The 15,651-nt window shown below is 35.4% G+C and overlaps 2 protein-coding genes across 3 annotated transcripts; one reads left to right on the plus strand and one right to left on the minus strand.

Annotated features, from left to right (window-relative positions):
• The first annotated feature begins 1,993 nt into the window (after positions 1 to 1,993).
• On the plus strand, positions 1,994 to 7,168 carry LOC105201474 (methyl farnesoate epoxidase). Its single transcript, XM_026137847.2, has 8 exons — positions 1,994 to 2,135; positions 3,286 to 3,537; positions 3,736 to 4,024; positions 4,117 to 4,352; positions 4,686 to 4,897; positions 5,357 to 5,443; positions 5,544 to 5,685; positions 5,880 to 7,168. Exons 1-8 carry the CDS (start codon positions 2,054 to 2,056, stop codon positions 6,101 to 6,103), a joined length of 1,524 nt encoding a protein of 507 aa, XP_025993632.2. The 5' UTR covers positions 1,994 to 2,053; the 3' UTR covers positions 6,104 to 7,168.
• LOC113004468 (probable cytochrome P450 305a1) lies at positions 7,162 to 12,122 on the minus strand. 2 transcript variants are annotated; one of them, XM_039454923.1, is made up of 8 exons: positions 11,594 to 12,122; positions 10,543 to 10,797; positions 9,350 to 9,590; positions 9,077 to 9,236; positions 8,794 to 8,980; positions 8,472 to 8,652; positions 8,060 to 8,322; positions 7,162 to 7,658 (listed from the first exon to the last, which is right to left on the minus strand). In XM_039454923.1, the coding sequence occupies exons 1-8, from the start codon at positions 11,673 to 11,675 to the stop codon at positions 7,480 to 7,482; spliced, it is 1,548 nt and encodes a 515-aa protein (XP_039310857.1). In that variant the 5' UTR covers positions 11,676 to 12,122; the 3' UTR covers positions 7,162 to 7,479. The 2 variants fall into 2 exon arrangements, with proteins under 2 accessions (XP_039310857.1, XP_025993631.2); XM_026137846.2 differs by having other exon boundaries at positions 7,480 to 7,658; positions 8,863 to 8,980; positions 11,594 to 11,675.
• Between the last annotated feature and the right edge of the window lie 3,529 nt (positions 12,123 to 15,651).

The following is a 15,651-nucleotide window of genomic DNA, read 5'->3' on the forward strand; positions in this document are numbered from 1 at the left end:
GAATTAATCCATGCCACCGTACTGTCCGTCCTGGTACGGCCGCACTATATTGCGCGACGCAGACTCCGCTCGATTGATGATGATGACGATGGGGATTTCACTGGCACCAACTACGGAAGAGTGGATTTTTCTCCGATCGCGCGGCGACCGAACGAGGAAATAAAAGTAAAAGAAAAAAGAAGAAGAGAAGAGAATTAGAGAAATCGTGATACGTTTCCCTGTATGTTGTTTCCCTGATATGACACACAGGAAGTATTTTCACTTTCGTCCAGCGGATCGTCGCACGCGCGCGCAAAATTTCGTGGGAATCACGCGATATCATCTTCATCTTTTCCCGTACGGTACATTACCTTTCCGAAATTTGCTACACGGAAAAAAATGACTTAGAAGTGGTAACTAAATATCAGTAGCTAGTTCGATATTTTCTATCAGTACTAAAAATTGATTATTAAAGATAAAATATATTTGCTGCAAAATACAGTTTTATTAGCTAAAATAAAATGTGTGTTTTAACACGTGTAGCTAAAAAAGTGGCAGCTATTCCTCAATATCTTAGTCCCGGACTACAATTAATGTTGCAAGCCTTAAATCGTAAAAATTGACCATGGTCGATTATTCTCCTCATATTCAACTATGATTGGTCAATTTCTTACGGCTTAAGGCTTACTACACCTGTTGTAGACTTAGGAGCGTGAAAATATATATGCATTTGCTAAACATTATTTGATTCTAGCAGCAAATATTTCTTGCTGTAACTGCTAATTTTAATAACTAATAAATTTAGCTCCGGCAGCAACGATATTAACTGTCGCTATTTTAAAGACACATCTTAGTTGCTACAACTAAATTTTAGCTTTTTTGGCTAATCTTTTCTCTGCGTGTAGGGATTTCAGACATTCGAACTTTCATAGTCATTTGAAGTCTTATTATTTAGTTTCTGCGTTCAATAGCGTAAATGCGAGATGCGCAAGTATAATGCGATTCTTTCGTAATTTATGGCTATTTTTTTGTAGGTACAAAAAGTCGTTTGACTTTTCTGAATGCGCTTGGGATAACAAACAGACAAACATGCCCAAGGTTATTTCACTTAAGAAATTTCTTTTTTACGTTGTTTCATTGGTATTCGTCGTCTCATACTTCGTATGTAAATTGTGATCTGTAAGCGCGGTGGCCGATTATCGTGATAATAGACATTTTACATAATAGAGGATTTCTAGGTACCACCTAGGCTTCACACGGGAGAGAACAATGCGCTATCTGCGTCACCTCGGCTTGATTTTCACCAGAAATTACGATCAAGGGTATCGCTTGGCAAGCTTATTATTTCCAAACAAATTAGTCTAAATTCGTTTTCTCCTTCTCAGGAATTTGCCACAGGAAACGTGCCAAACTTGTTAATTAACATCTTTGATTTTGTAATGTCTTAAATTGTTTCTCTCAGCGTTTAAGTTCTAATGTAATGAAAGAATTATTTACATGCAGCTACATTTTTAATTTAAAAAATTAAAATTAAATAGCATAAAAATTTTTCTAGCTCGAGTGTAGCAAGTACATAACAACTTTTTAAGAAAGATTAATCAGGGAATAAAGGTCGATAACTAAAATTTCATAAATTCCATGATCATTAATCATCTTTTTTGAATGGAGTTTTAAAGATTGCTTTTTACATATTTATTGAAGAAACTTCTTAATGTTAATTAAGATTTATATAAACTGCAAGAAAAAAAATTGTTACGTTAAATTTATTCAGAGGATTATCTCATTCTAAAAATCATAAAAAAATTAACGTGTTTCACAGAGCTAGACTCAAGACGAAAACGTGCGCGCTCCGAAAGGATATTTTTGTTGGAGGTCGTAAGGTTGTTCTGATATAATCAGCTTAGCAACCGGTCCTTTTTGTTATCATACGTACATGTGTTGTGCACACATATATCACACACAACCACACACATATGTATATATAATACATATATAGACTTAACCCTCTATATATGTAGGCCCAAGAGCCACCGCGACAGATGTTATAGAGTGATCCATCCGGATACGTTCAAAGATGCTGTGCTCTCTACTCTTTACTCTCCTCCTCATCTGTTTCTGCGTTTACAATTGTATCAAGCCGAAAAATTATCCACCCGGTAAGTGAGCAAAACTCGACCGTAACTTGATACTTTCGAAATGTTTAAATTGTGGTGTTACAAACACGAGTGTGTTCAAACATTCACACAACTCCTATATTTTTGTGAGAGTTTCACATACGTATTTTTTTTCTCACACTTCAATTAAGAACAATTTCGTTTACACCATAAATAGATGCTAATCTTAAAAGGGGTCTTCTCACAGACATTACAAGTTAATGTCTTTGAAAGTATTTAATTCAGAAAGCCGATCTTTCAAGAGAAAGTTATAGGGCGCATATTAAGTGAATATTTAATTTATTTTTAGAATTCAATATCGCTGTTGATGACACCGTTTTTCTGCATTAAATGAAATTTAATTCCAAGTCTGCGATAAATTTATTAGTGAAATTTTTACGTTAACCTAAATTTCAAGATATTAATATTATAATATTATGATATTATTTTCAATTAACTTAGAACTGTGTTTCAAAACCGGAAAATTTGTCAACGCGTTAAAATCGCGATGCTAATAAGCATCAATGTGACAATGCTGCCAATAAGAAAACCTCTTCTTCGTAATTTCTTAGAGAAAATAAATTGTTCCATTATAATAATAATGTAATAAACATTTTGGAATTTATTTTCGGCGTTGTTATATTGCACAAATATGATCTCATACTGTTGTTACGAATAGAATAATAAAATAATATTATAATTTTTCTTGTGCATTTTTTATATATTAAAACAAAATCAAAATATCATTATATATACTTGTGTATTATGAAAGTATTAATTATTCACTGATTTATTTTGAATTTCTTCTTTTTCCTTCGACTTATACGATCATTGACACGCTGAAATCGCATTACTTTCTATACTTCGGCGATAGAAATATTCCGAGATGTTACCAGAGTTTCTGAAAAAATTTCCAACATATATTTACAGTTCAATAATGAAAAAAAAAAAAAAAATGTTAGCAGGAAACATATTATTTGTTAAATTATAGATTTGTTCCTAATAGCTAAATTCTTTGCACTATTAATTTCGATCAATCAAATTGTGATTAATTACAGTTAAAATTACTTAATGGAAAATAAAAATTGGTTGGACTTATTAAAATCACATCTTTAATTACGGGACATTCTTTGGACGAATATTTGCCACACAGGTCCATGGTGGATACCGTTCGTTGGATGTTTTCCACAGTTTAAATGGCTACACTCAAAACACGGATACACGTATCTGGCTCTGCAAGACCTGGCGCGCACGTACGGACCGATATTAGGATTAAAACTTGGAAATCAAAAGGTGGTGGTGATTTCGACGTACGATCTAGTGAAGAAGGCTCTCCAGCAAGATGAGTTTAACGGCCGGCCAGATGGATTTTTCTTCAGAGTACGATCATTCGGGAAAAAGAGAGGTAACTATGTGCAAGTATAAACCAAATTCAGAGTTAATTTCTAACGTTTTAAATCAATATGTCAAAGATTTTAAAAATTACCTGCTTATTTTAACAACGATTCGCGATAGGGAAGATAAAGTCTTTGTTATCTCTCTCGTTCAACACCATTATTCAAATATTTATTGTTTAAACAGCATTCTGCGTTTATTGTTCAAGGCGTTCTGTTCACCGAAGGCTCCGAATGGTCACAGGTTCGTAAATTTACAATGCGGCATCTGCGGACATTCGGTATAGGTCAGTCGATTATGAAACAACAATTGGCCATGGAAGCTCGGATTCTCGTTGATCATCTGCAACAGATGAACGAGCGTGGCGTGGTGTCGATGCACACGGCTTTCGATGTCGCGGCGCTCAATTCCCTGTGGGTCATGATCGCTGGGCATAGATTCGATTACGGGGATCCAAAGCTGCAAGAAGCGCTCAAATTAGTTCACGATGCCTTCAAGTAAATCCCAAGAGTTAATCTCCATGTTGTTTAGTGGCACTCGATAAAACGTAGATAATTATTTTTACAAGATAAAATCTTGTTTGACGCAGACTGTTGGATACCATGGGTGGAGTGATTTCACAGATGCCTTTTCTACGTTTCGTGATCCCGGAACAATCGGGATACAACGATCTAATGAGGATTCTCCAAGGTCTATGGAGCTTTCTGGACGATGAGATAAAGATGCACGAGAAGAAGCTATCCGGCGAGCCGCGCGATCTGATCGACGTGTTTCTTTTGGAGATCCGTAAAAACAATAACGAGAACGAAGACACAATTTTTGAACGTAAGTTAATGCACCGCGCAACACGACGTTTATCAAAACTAGGAGCTTACCCAAGTTAAATAATCCTACCTAATTGATATTAAATTTTCCTTACGTCCTTTGCGTTGCTTGAAGTGTTATCTGAGATATTTTCGCAAAGTAAAAGTTGGGAGTTGATCGAACCTTTTTCGGAAATAATCATGCCCGTAGAATGTGATAGTAATTAAAATTAACAAGAAATGCGCATACAATCGTTAAATATTTTCTCCTTGAGTAATTTTCGAGTTGTACGCGACGACGTAACGAAGTAATAAATTATCTTTGACACGCGTGCGCGTATGTTTTACGCCGCAGGTAAGAATTTATTGATACTGTGTCTTGATCTTTTCCTGGCCGGGTCGAAGACGACCAGTGACACCTTATCGTCTATATTTCTTTACCTATCATTGAATCCCGAATGGGTGAAGACACTTCAGGCTGAGTTAGACAGAGTCGTTGGTAGGTCACGAGCTCCGACCGAAGACGATTTACCATTCTTGCCAATGACGGAAGCTTTTCTGACCGAGGTAATTATTATAAGAAGAAAGATACGAACCATGTGTATATAAACCTGTCGCGATAAAGTGTATAATTTATTGACAGCTGATATTTTTGGGAAAAATTCGTTACAAATATGATATTAATAAATAATTTTGTTTTAAGTGTTTAAGTAATAAAAAAGTTTTTAACATATTAGAGTTTCCTAAAGAAATTATTTGTCTGATAAAAATTTGAAACGTTTAAAAGGGAGAAAAAATAAGAAATGAGAAAATCAATTATTTGTATCAATTGTGTAATTATTGTAATTTATTTTTTTATGCGTACAAATAGGCTTAATTAAATAGCCTCGATAAAATGAATTATTACCAACAAAATAAATTATTATCAATAAAAGCACATGATAGTTGAAAAAAATGATTAAATGCAATGATATTAATATCTTGATTGTGATGACACGCGTATTTTCAATTGGTGTATTAATATAGGCACAAAGATATCTAATTTTGGCTCCACTCGGCGTACCTCACAGAGCGGCGAAGGATATTTCTTTCAACGGCTATCGCGTACCCAAGGTAATAGGCTCTGCATCTTATAAATAACCAATTAATTTCTAATATCGAAACTTGCCGTAAAGAATGAAAGCAAACTATAAGCGAGGCTATTATTTTGTAGGACGCGATTGTTCTCTTCGATCTTCACAGTGTTCAGAACGACAGGACGTATTGGGACCAACCGAACGAGTTCCGGCCGCAACGATTTCTAGACGAGCACGGTCAATTCTGTCGGAATAACAAAAGTTTAGCCTTCGGTTTAGGTAAATTTTCATCAGCGTGTCTCGAAATGTAGCAATCCACTTTCGCAACCGTCGCACAAAAGTCATGTCTACTCCAGTCTTTCTCCATATTGCGCAAATGTTTCAGCCTTCGCGACGGTATGCGAAAGATAATAAATTCGCTATTGTTTGAAAGTAATTGCGAGAATGCGGGGCGATTGTTTCCTGTTTCACAGGCAGGAGACGTTGCATGGGCGAGCAGCTGGCGCGCTCCTCGGTGTTCCTGATGTTCACCCATATCGTGCATTACTTCGACATAGAGCTCTCGGACGAGTACGATAAGCCGGATCTGAACGCTTACGATGGCTTCAGCCTTGCGCCGAAACCGTACTATCTGAAACTGACGAGGAGGCCCAGTCATGGGGACGACCGCCACGTGACCCACGCGAACAGCACATGACGGTACATTTGGACTTCTGCGAAGGGGCTCGATTTCGTCGAACTCATAAAACGTGCGCGTAAAAAGACTTTCACGGCGTAGAACCAATAAACGCTATTCGCAAACGCCAAGCCGCGTCGCGCCATGTACGAGGTCGGTTAACAGAAACCAATCTTTTTTGTCAAACATAACAATATTCGCTCTACGCGTAATATATAACACATAATGCGTATAACGCATAACACAGTATGAATAATACGAAGCAGGTCGATTACCGGATGACCGTGAAACACATTTGATTTAATTAAAGCGACAGCTCACGTAATCGCGTCTCCATTTCCAGCAAAGATACAGAAAGACTTTGGACGAAAATACTTCCTCGGGTAAGAGTTATTATTGCATCGTTCTGTTGGACATTATTTTCGAAGATTTAAAAAAAATTTACTATGATTTATATTAAATCCTAAATATATATATATATATATATATATATATATTTTTTTTTTTGTAATATTGCTCGTTAATTTGGCCTTTATTCTATAACATTTTGTTGTTTACATAAACGAGCTTGTCTATTTGTTACATATATATTTTATTCCCAGTACGTGATATTGGGAGCATTTCATGACAAATCTAGCGACGCGCAAGAATATGATTTCGTGCAGTCTGAAATACTAGACCCGAGTATGAAAGGTAGATGACAGCTTGAATAAACGAACGTAAGTTAATAGAAATGTGCCGCGTGCATTTCTAACAATTTGCCAGCTCTCACGCGATCTAATACGAGAGAGATGCTTCGTGTGTTTCACTTGAGGGAAGTATGAATGTATAGCTGATTCTTCTGCTTCTATCTTCTTCTAACATAGTCAGTCAGCTTGTTATCTTTCCTCGGCATGTAAGAAGGCAGTAGCTTGAAAGAAACGTTCTTGTAATAAAATCGTAATAAAATGTATGTATAACGTGTATGTCACTTGCAATAGAGCCGCTGAGTGAAATTCATATGTACATCTATAACATTCTTATATAGGTAATATTTTATATGGGTGGAAATTTTGAATAAAAAAATAAAGAGAAATTTATAACGTTCGTTTGTACTTTTATTTACTTTCTCCTTTTTACATTTTATTGTTCTCTCTTTTTACTTTTATTGTTCAGATGTTTACATATACGCATATCTCAACGCAAAGTGTTAAATTAATTACATTACTTAATTTGATTTAATTTAATTAACTAAATTAAAGTGTAACAACATTAAAACATTAAACAAAGAATGTAATTTAACGTAAACGCGGAAAATCTAACAAATGTCAATCTAATAAAATTCTAGAAAACATTTTTTAAATAACAAACTTGCTTATATACTTATAGTTAAGTAAGTCTAAATATCATATTGTATCTTATCTCGAAACAATTAACATTTCATAAGGCTTCGGTGTACATGTTAATCCCGAATTAAACTCTACATTAATGCAATTTTGACCTGGAACCGGAAGTAAACGATATTTCTGCATTATCCCGACAAACAGCAGAAATATAGCCGACTTTGCCAAAGCTTCTCCGGGACATCTTCTCCTTCCTGGGAAAAAGAAAAAAAACATTTTTTTTCTGAATGTGATTACTTACCGAGATAATCGATTTACGAGCTTGATCGCAATATATCATTCGTTTGGCAAGAGGTTCTGCTTGAACTGTTAAATTAAGAGAGTACTATTCAGCTTTTCCTCTAACGTGAAAGGCACTTCTGACCTTTCCGTCGCGCCGTGAGGCACGCGGAAAGAAAACGAGAAAAGTTATGTACATGCGTTGCGATACGATACGAGAATGGCTTAAATGCGCGATTAAGCGCGTGAGCGAAGCCTGCTATTTCAGTTTCACAATAGAGTTTTCACGACATCCGGGTTTTCCATTCAGCTGTAATTCCTTTTACAAAGACCTCGTAAAATGTATTTCTCATAAACTTAATAATAATTTACTCACCTTTTCCAAAGTTTATTACGTTTTCATGTTGTATTTGATAAATGCCGTCCTTGTTTATATGTCTCTCCGGTTTGAATGAATTTGGGTCGGGGAAAAATTCCGGATCCGTATTGTTGCTATATACATTTATGAGGACGGTGGTGTTCTTCGGTATCTCGTAACCGTCGAGAATCGTATTCTCGAGAACGCGACGTGGTCCGATTACAGGTGTGACGAGCCACAAGCGTTGACATTCGGTTAGTATCGCCTCCGTGTAAAACATTCTGTGATCAATTTGGAATTCAACATAAATCAAACATTCGAGTAATCTGTTGAGTAAGAGGTGACTATAAAAAGAACAATATTCCCTTCCTTAAAAAAAAAAAATTAAAAGATAATTGCGCTCTTCTCGAAGACATAAAAGCCTTATTACTTCACTCTGTCTTCCAGTTGGGGAAGCCTATGGCGACCGATCACGGTGTCGATCTCCTCGTGCAGCTTGCGTTGAATGTCCTGATGATTGGCCATTTGCAAGAAGAGAATATCCAACGTCGCTGTGGTGGTGCTGGTGCCGGCGATGAAGAAGTCGATCAACGTCACAAGCAGATTGTCGTCTGAAAAGAACAGAAGAGATGATCGCGCGTATGTCGGGCTCGCGAAGAGAACACTTTCTCTCGCGCGCACACGATGCTTTCATTAACGCACGCCATCGCGGCGAGGCACGCGGGAGGAAGCGTTAATTTCCTCGCGAATACCCGAGAAAATTGCCAGCGCAGCGTTTTCTGGACGTCGCCGGCTAATAGAAAGCGCAACTGGGCCCGCACCGGAAAACACAGAAACCTTGTCTTCTTGCTCCTCCTTGTTCATCTCCTGGAGAAACATGTCAATAAAGTCCGCTTCGTTTCCCTTGACATATCTCTTCTTGTGCTCGTTGATAGTGTCCTGTAGATACGAAACACGAGACTTGAATATCGCGTGAGCAAGACGAGAGTAAAAAGCTACGATTCAATTCGAGATCATCGAGATCATCCCACGCACCATTAGGAAGTTCTTGAGCTCGTTGTTTAACGTGACGAGGACGTTGTATCCCGACCTCTCGGGCGCGACGTAACGTATCCAGGGAAAAGTCGCCAAAATCCCGCCGGACATATCGAACAGTTGTGCGCGACGTTCCAGCAGATCCAGGAAATTTTGCAATCTGCAAACAATCGCGGAACCAGGCGATCACGGCCGACATCCTTTCTCGTGTTCATCGGAAATAAATCCGCAACGCGCTGTCGAGGAAGTCTTTCCGCCGACGATTTCACGTACCTCGTAAGATCATCGGACGGCTTCCGTCCTGTGACCAACAGCCAGAGAACATTTATCACGACGGGCGCGAACGCGGGTCGTATACGTTGCACGCCGCCGTCCGCCAGCCTCTTCATGATGAGCGTCATCTCCTCCGTGATCAGATCCATCATCGTCTGCCTTGCGAAACCGACGCTTCTCAGTGTACGTACCGTCCACATGCGCAATTCCTTCCATTCCGGCCCGTCGTTCATCGTGATCCCTGATAATCGAATAATCAATTGACGATTGACCAGCACACTCTTTAACGGTCTTTAACAGTGGCCCGTCTGTCTTTCGCGCGAGCTTAATTGTCTTCATTTGAAAGACCTTGGAGCTCCGTATTGCTGATGGTCGCCAATCGAAATTGTTAATTCTCTTTCCGTTTCTTTTCAGGAAAAATTACACTCAAAAGTTTCATATATACTCTCTAAATTCATTGGAATGAAATCCCACTCTAAAAGTGTGAAAACCCTGCTAGTCTTCATGAAGAATTTTAGAGTGGAATTCCACTCTTTTAGATGAAATTCTATTCCAAAAATTTTAGAGAGTAGATAATTTTGGACGATATTGACAAATACTTAAATTTATCAACGTTTATTAATCTGTGCTCTTATGCTCTCTAATCTCATCTAAATCGGAACCAGTGAAGCCTATAAATTTTAGTGCTGTACTTATATGTACAACTAATTAATCGGTGATTTATGTTTTTCATTGATAATACATTGATTTCGAGAGTACCCGTCCTCCCCTTCCTTTTTAATCGTAATCACTGAAAGACGGTGAATTTATTGACGATCACAATTATAAGTATAGCATTGCAAATCAGTGAATACATTAATTCTGATTTAGAGAGTATTTGCGGAAAAGTAGAAATATATTAGAAACCGACAACATACGTCCAAGTAAGACGAAAGATGTAGTAAATGCACGCTTGTATAAATAATTCGTTTAGTCATTGACAAATAGAAAAGTCATCTCTTCCTCTTATTTTTATTTAATCATAAAAATAAGAGAAAGAGATGACTTTTCTATTGCTCTCTTGCTTTTATTCGAAGAAAACAACGATGTCGATCCGTTTGATGCGATTATATAATTCTTCATATGATTGGAATACTTATAGAATATTTTCAATCAAATTCCAAGCTTCACGAAATTCCGTTCGGAATCCTTACCTTTCCTCAGTCCCATGTTTCGTAGCTTTATAAACTCATTCCAAGGACGCCCGTCGAACTTTTCGCTAAGGCATATTTCGTGTATAAGCCTGCTGTCTGAGACAACAATTACATTGCTGGTGCCCAACCGTAAACTTATGATACCGCTCTTGTACATTTTGCTGAGTTCCTTAAAGGCAAAGTGTTGTCCACCGTACTTGCGCGTTAATTTTTGTAAATAATATCGATTTCCAAAAAACGGCCAAGGAAAGGGACCTAAAAATTACACAAATTAGATTAGACTCTTAATTATTGTCACAAGTACAAGATTAAAAAAGAGAACACCGGCTTTTTTTCGTTACACTGAATTCTTTAATCGATTCAGAATCTATATTTCTGTCAAATGTATTCCTGATTCACGAATACTGTTTTCCGACGATTATTATCATTATCGTGTTTATCGCATTGACCGAACTTTCCGTTGACCCATTGAATTTTTAAAAACAATTACTTTTTAAGAGTTTTCTATCGGTTTACGAATTAATATTAATTTTCATCTTATCGAAACTTTTATCACGTAACGATTATTGCGCGTAGTTTCTGCGAAATCTATTTATTTTTACATACTCGAAGAGTATACCTAGCACTCACGGTCGCAATGACACGCACATCGACTTTTAAATACGTCGACTTTCTTTGTAAATATAGAGAATATTTTAATGCTTTCTATTTCAATTTTTCGATTATTGAGGAATATTTAATTAAATTTCAATCATTCCGTTAAATGTGAATTTATAAGATAAGAATTAAAATTCGCTTTCGCGAATATAAGATGCGATAGTCATCAGTTCCCAGCAATCGAAAATAAATTGAATTGCATAGAAATGAATTCACTTGAACATTTTCACGCTTCAGATTTTTCGAATCCATTTGAATCCAAAAATACTGCGGAAATATACAAGGCGTGAATTCGAATAAATTAAAATAAATTGTAATTTTCGATTGATTTGAATTTATCTTCGTTTGAATTCACTCCCGTATAGAAAGAGAAAAGTATTAATAATTAAATTACCTGGCGGACGTTTCAATCTCTGGCGCAATAGGATAGTAATGAGAAGAATAGTTAAGATCACCAGAGCCACGGTCACAAACATCGTGTTTCGTTTCTCCTTTTATCGTTTCAAGCACGTGCTTTCCAAAATAGATTGTCGCGTTCTGCTAAATGGCTCTCGGCTAAATGGCTCGGTTTAAGAAGTAGGCGAGCTTTAAGAAGTAGGAACTTGCCGATTCTGGCGTTGCTTTGTCCAATCAATAACTTCCACGTCAAACTGATAAGAAGACATAGTATTTACCCAAACTAGTCTGACCTACCTACTGTCTCCTGCTGGAAAGGGGAAAAGAAATAAAAAACTGTCGAAGCAACAACACGATGAATCCGCACGGGCGGCGCGGGTCAATTGATCTGATATTAATTAGATGAACGCACAACCGCACGCACGAGCGACGAAATTGTTTCACGCATGTGGACCGACTTGTGCAACTGGCCCGATTATCGTCTGACACATCCGGCCAACTACCGGTGACGGATTCTCTGTCGCTTCTGCGCGCATGGAGGAGCTCCTACTAACCGAGATCGGAGCTCTAACATCATTCGTCCTTGGAGGTAATAAATGCGAGAAGTAGATTAAAAAAAAAAGTATGCGCATATCGAAAGTCAGAATTATTAAGAACGATTAGATAAAGCTACATTTCCCTTCAGAAATGCTTCCTTGAAACAATGTCGTTTCGACGTCATTAAAGATTGATTTGAAACTTACGTCGATATTACAAAACATTTTCGAGTAACCAAAAGTTGCGTATGTAAAGAGTATAATAAAAGTTTCATACATTTTTTAAATATATATATATGTGTGTGTGTGTGTGTGTGTGTGTGTGTGTGTATGTGCGTGCGTGCGTGCGTGCGTGCGTGCGTGCGTGCGTGCGTGCGTGCGTGCGTGTGTGCGTGCGTGCGTGCGTGCGTGCGTGCGTGCGTGTGTGTGTGTGTAATAAATAATCTTATATTCTGAAAAATTGTGTTCAAAGGTTAAATCGACATCGATGCAATGTAAAAAAAAAATTAACTAATTGCATCGTTTATTTTTATCATTTATCACATGAAAACAAATAGAATGATTTCCGCATGTAATGATTTATCAAATCGACATTATTCGACGTCGATTTAAACAATATTTATTGCTTATCTGAAAATTTTTATACACATTAGAATACTTTAGAAATATTGAGAAATTTATATCTTTCTCAGAATTTTATGTGTGTGTGTGTGTGTGTGTGTTTCAAAATATTTTAAAGTTTACATCACAAAAAATCTGAGAACTGTTCTAAAAAATATATTATACAAAAAATCAAAAAAATTTTAGGAAAAGTTTTCTTTTACATTCTTTATTTGTTAAAAAGATAATTTTCAATAATTATATTAAGAAGTGAAAATTGGTTTCATTTTTAAACATGAAAATAAAGCGATTTTTGAACAAATAAATTAAACAAAAACGTTATTATCTTAAATGAACAAAAGTAAAAAAAATACCTTCAACAATAATCTTAATTCGAACCAATATCAAAATGATCTCGATTTTTAAATCATTTTACCTAGTCAGAAATAATTCTATAACAAGAGAAAAAATAAATTATTTTTCTATTCTTGTTCTATTCCGGGATGTTCTCGGAAAATATAAAAATAGCTCCTCGAAACGATGTCGTTTCGATGTCGAATAAAAGTTAAAAATTATTCGAAATTGGAATAAAAAATCTTTCGAAATTAACGAAAATTTTGAAAATTTTCGACTTGCATTTTTGACATCGAAACGACATCGTTTCGAGAAATTATGTCTGACGGTGAATCGTGAAATTGCGATTCAATGTATAGCAGAGGAATTCGCTAAAGATGTAACGCCAAATAATGCGTGACTCGAGATAGTTCATAATTCGCTTCATATAATATTCGATAGAGCAAATGGGGGCTGGGGGCATACATACTGAGCTCGCATTCGTCATTCGGTACCATTTCATACTAAAGGAAGATTTTCTTTGAAATCAAAAGTCACGAATCGCCCCGAATCGCGTATAATCTGGCGCCAGCTTGAAGGAATGTCCGATGAGCCGTGCGAAAAATGTTAAGTGTTGCCCAATATATTCACACTTTTCGATAGTAAACACGTTGATGAGCGGAAAAGCGAATGCTCTACCTTTTTATATCCATTTTTGCGCTCTATCGGGTTCACGAATCGGAGTTATGTCGCGTTAAATATAATAAACCGAACTTTTGAACTGATAAGGGAGACGTACGATTGCTGTTTACGCAAACATCTGGCTTTTACGCGCGTTTATTTAATGTCAACTTAAAAATATTTTGCGAAGAACACGTGTCGTTTTTTGCATATTTTAAAATTGTGTTTATCATATGTTGCTGTGCGTGTGCAGTATAGTTATAATCATTTAACTTTTTTTACATTATCAAATAGTTGTTAATCTCAAACCTTTATATAATATAAATTTAAATTTGAAAGTGAAATGCCTTTGTGCCAAAAAAAAAATCTTAATTTCCTATAGAAGATTAAATATCTTTACAAGGTTCAGTGTAATACAATTATAATAAAAATTGTATATACATGTATGTATAACTCATTTACATTAGATATGCATCTGTTAGATATGAGTGCTATATATATATACAAAAAGATTATTCTTTGCTTTGTCTTTTTATTTTTGTTTAACTAATAAATTAAACAAAACTAGACCGTACATACAAATACATACGTACATATATGTACAAAAATTTTATCATAATAATATTTGAGCAGTACGTACGTACGATCATTTAAATGTATTTAAATATATTTAAAGGTAAAACACGAAATCATTATAAGACTAAGATAACATCAAGATAGCATGTTACGAAAAATTATTATGACCTTTGTGCTATCTGCAAGTAAAAATATTTAATGATATTTAAAGGTGTTTAAAGGTATGTAAAAATATTTAAAAAGATACACAAAAATTATCAAGTTAGACATTAGCAAATAGTCACTCAGTATTCGCGGTTATTTTACTATTCTGTTGTGCTACACTGAAAAAAAAGATTGGCTGCTGCAGCCTAGAATTGGTTGATGCAGCCAATTTAGATGATAAAATATGGCATAGCATTGTCATTGGTTGCAACAATCAATTTTCAAAGCTGTTACAAAGTTGATTAGATGTGTGACTTTGCTACTCCAACCAATTATTTATCCTGTAGCGGTTTACTTATTAGTTACTAAAGTCTAATAACTTCCGCACGATAATCTATTACTTGGTTGCAAACTTTTATGCAGCCAGTAAAAATTGGCCATTAAGACAAATTTTTTTTTTTCAGTATGTGTATGTATATTCTTGTTCTAGTTCTGTCGTTTTTTTAAAAATACCTTTTAATTTGACACTTGGCACTAACGTTTCGAGCGATCCACACGTGACACCAACGTCAATCAGAAAAAAATTCAATTTTTTTCAACTTCATGTGTCAAAGCTTTTCGTGTGTCAAATATCAATTAAATTATTATTCGGATAATGTTTTATAACTGAAAACTGAATTCTAGAGATGAATTGTCAATTCTAAAATAATAAATCTAAATAATAATTTATTATAATAAATCTTGAAAATTATTTTTAATAGAAATTGAAAAGATTGAACTTTATAAAGTTTTTCAACTTTAATTTGTTATTCCGAATATTTTTCCATTTCTATAATTAATTTTTTTTAATAATATAAAATAATATGATAAATATTACCATATAAAATTTTATGGAAAATTATTTTATATAAAATAAATTAATATATTAACTTGCGATTAAGTTAACTTACATTTTCAGAATTTATTCTTTTCCAGAATGGACATTCTTAATCTCCTGAATAAATCAATCAAAATCAAAATGGTTAACATGCCTTTTCATCGGTTAAGATACAAATGTATTTAATATTTAAAAGAACAATATTAAAATATTGAATGCATATCAGACACTATGCATAATGTCTCATACATTGTGTATAATACAATATGTATAATACATTTTTAGAAAAAATACGTATTGCGTATAAAC

The sequence above is a fragment of the Solenopsis invicta genome, chromosome 11 (genome assembly GCF_016802725.1).
Source record: "Solenopsis invicta isolate M01_SB chromosome 11, UNIL_Sinv_3.0, whole genome shotgun sequence".
NCBI lineage: Eukaryota > Metazoa > Arthropoda > Insecta > Hymenoptera > Formicidae > Solenopsis > Solenopsis invicta.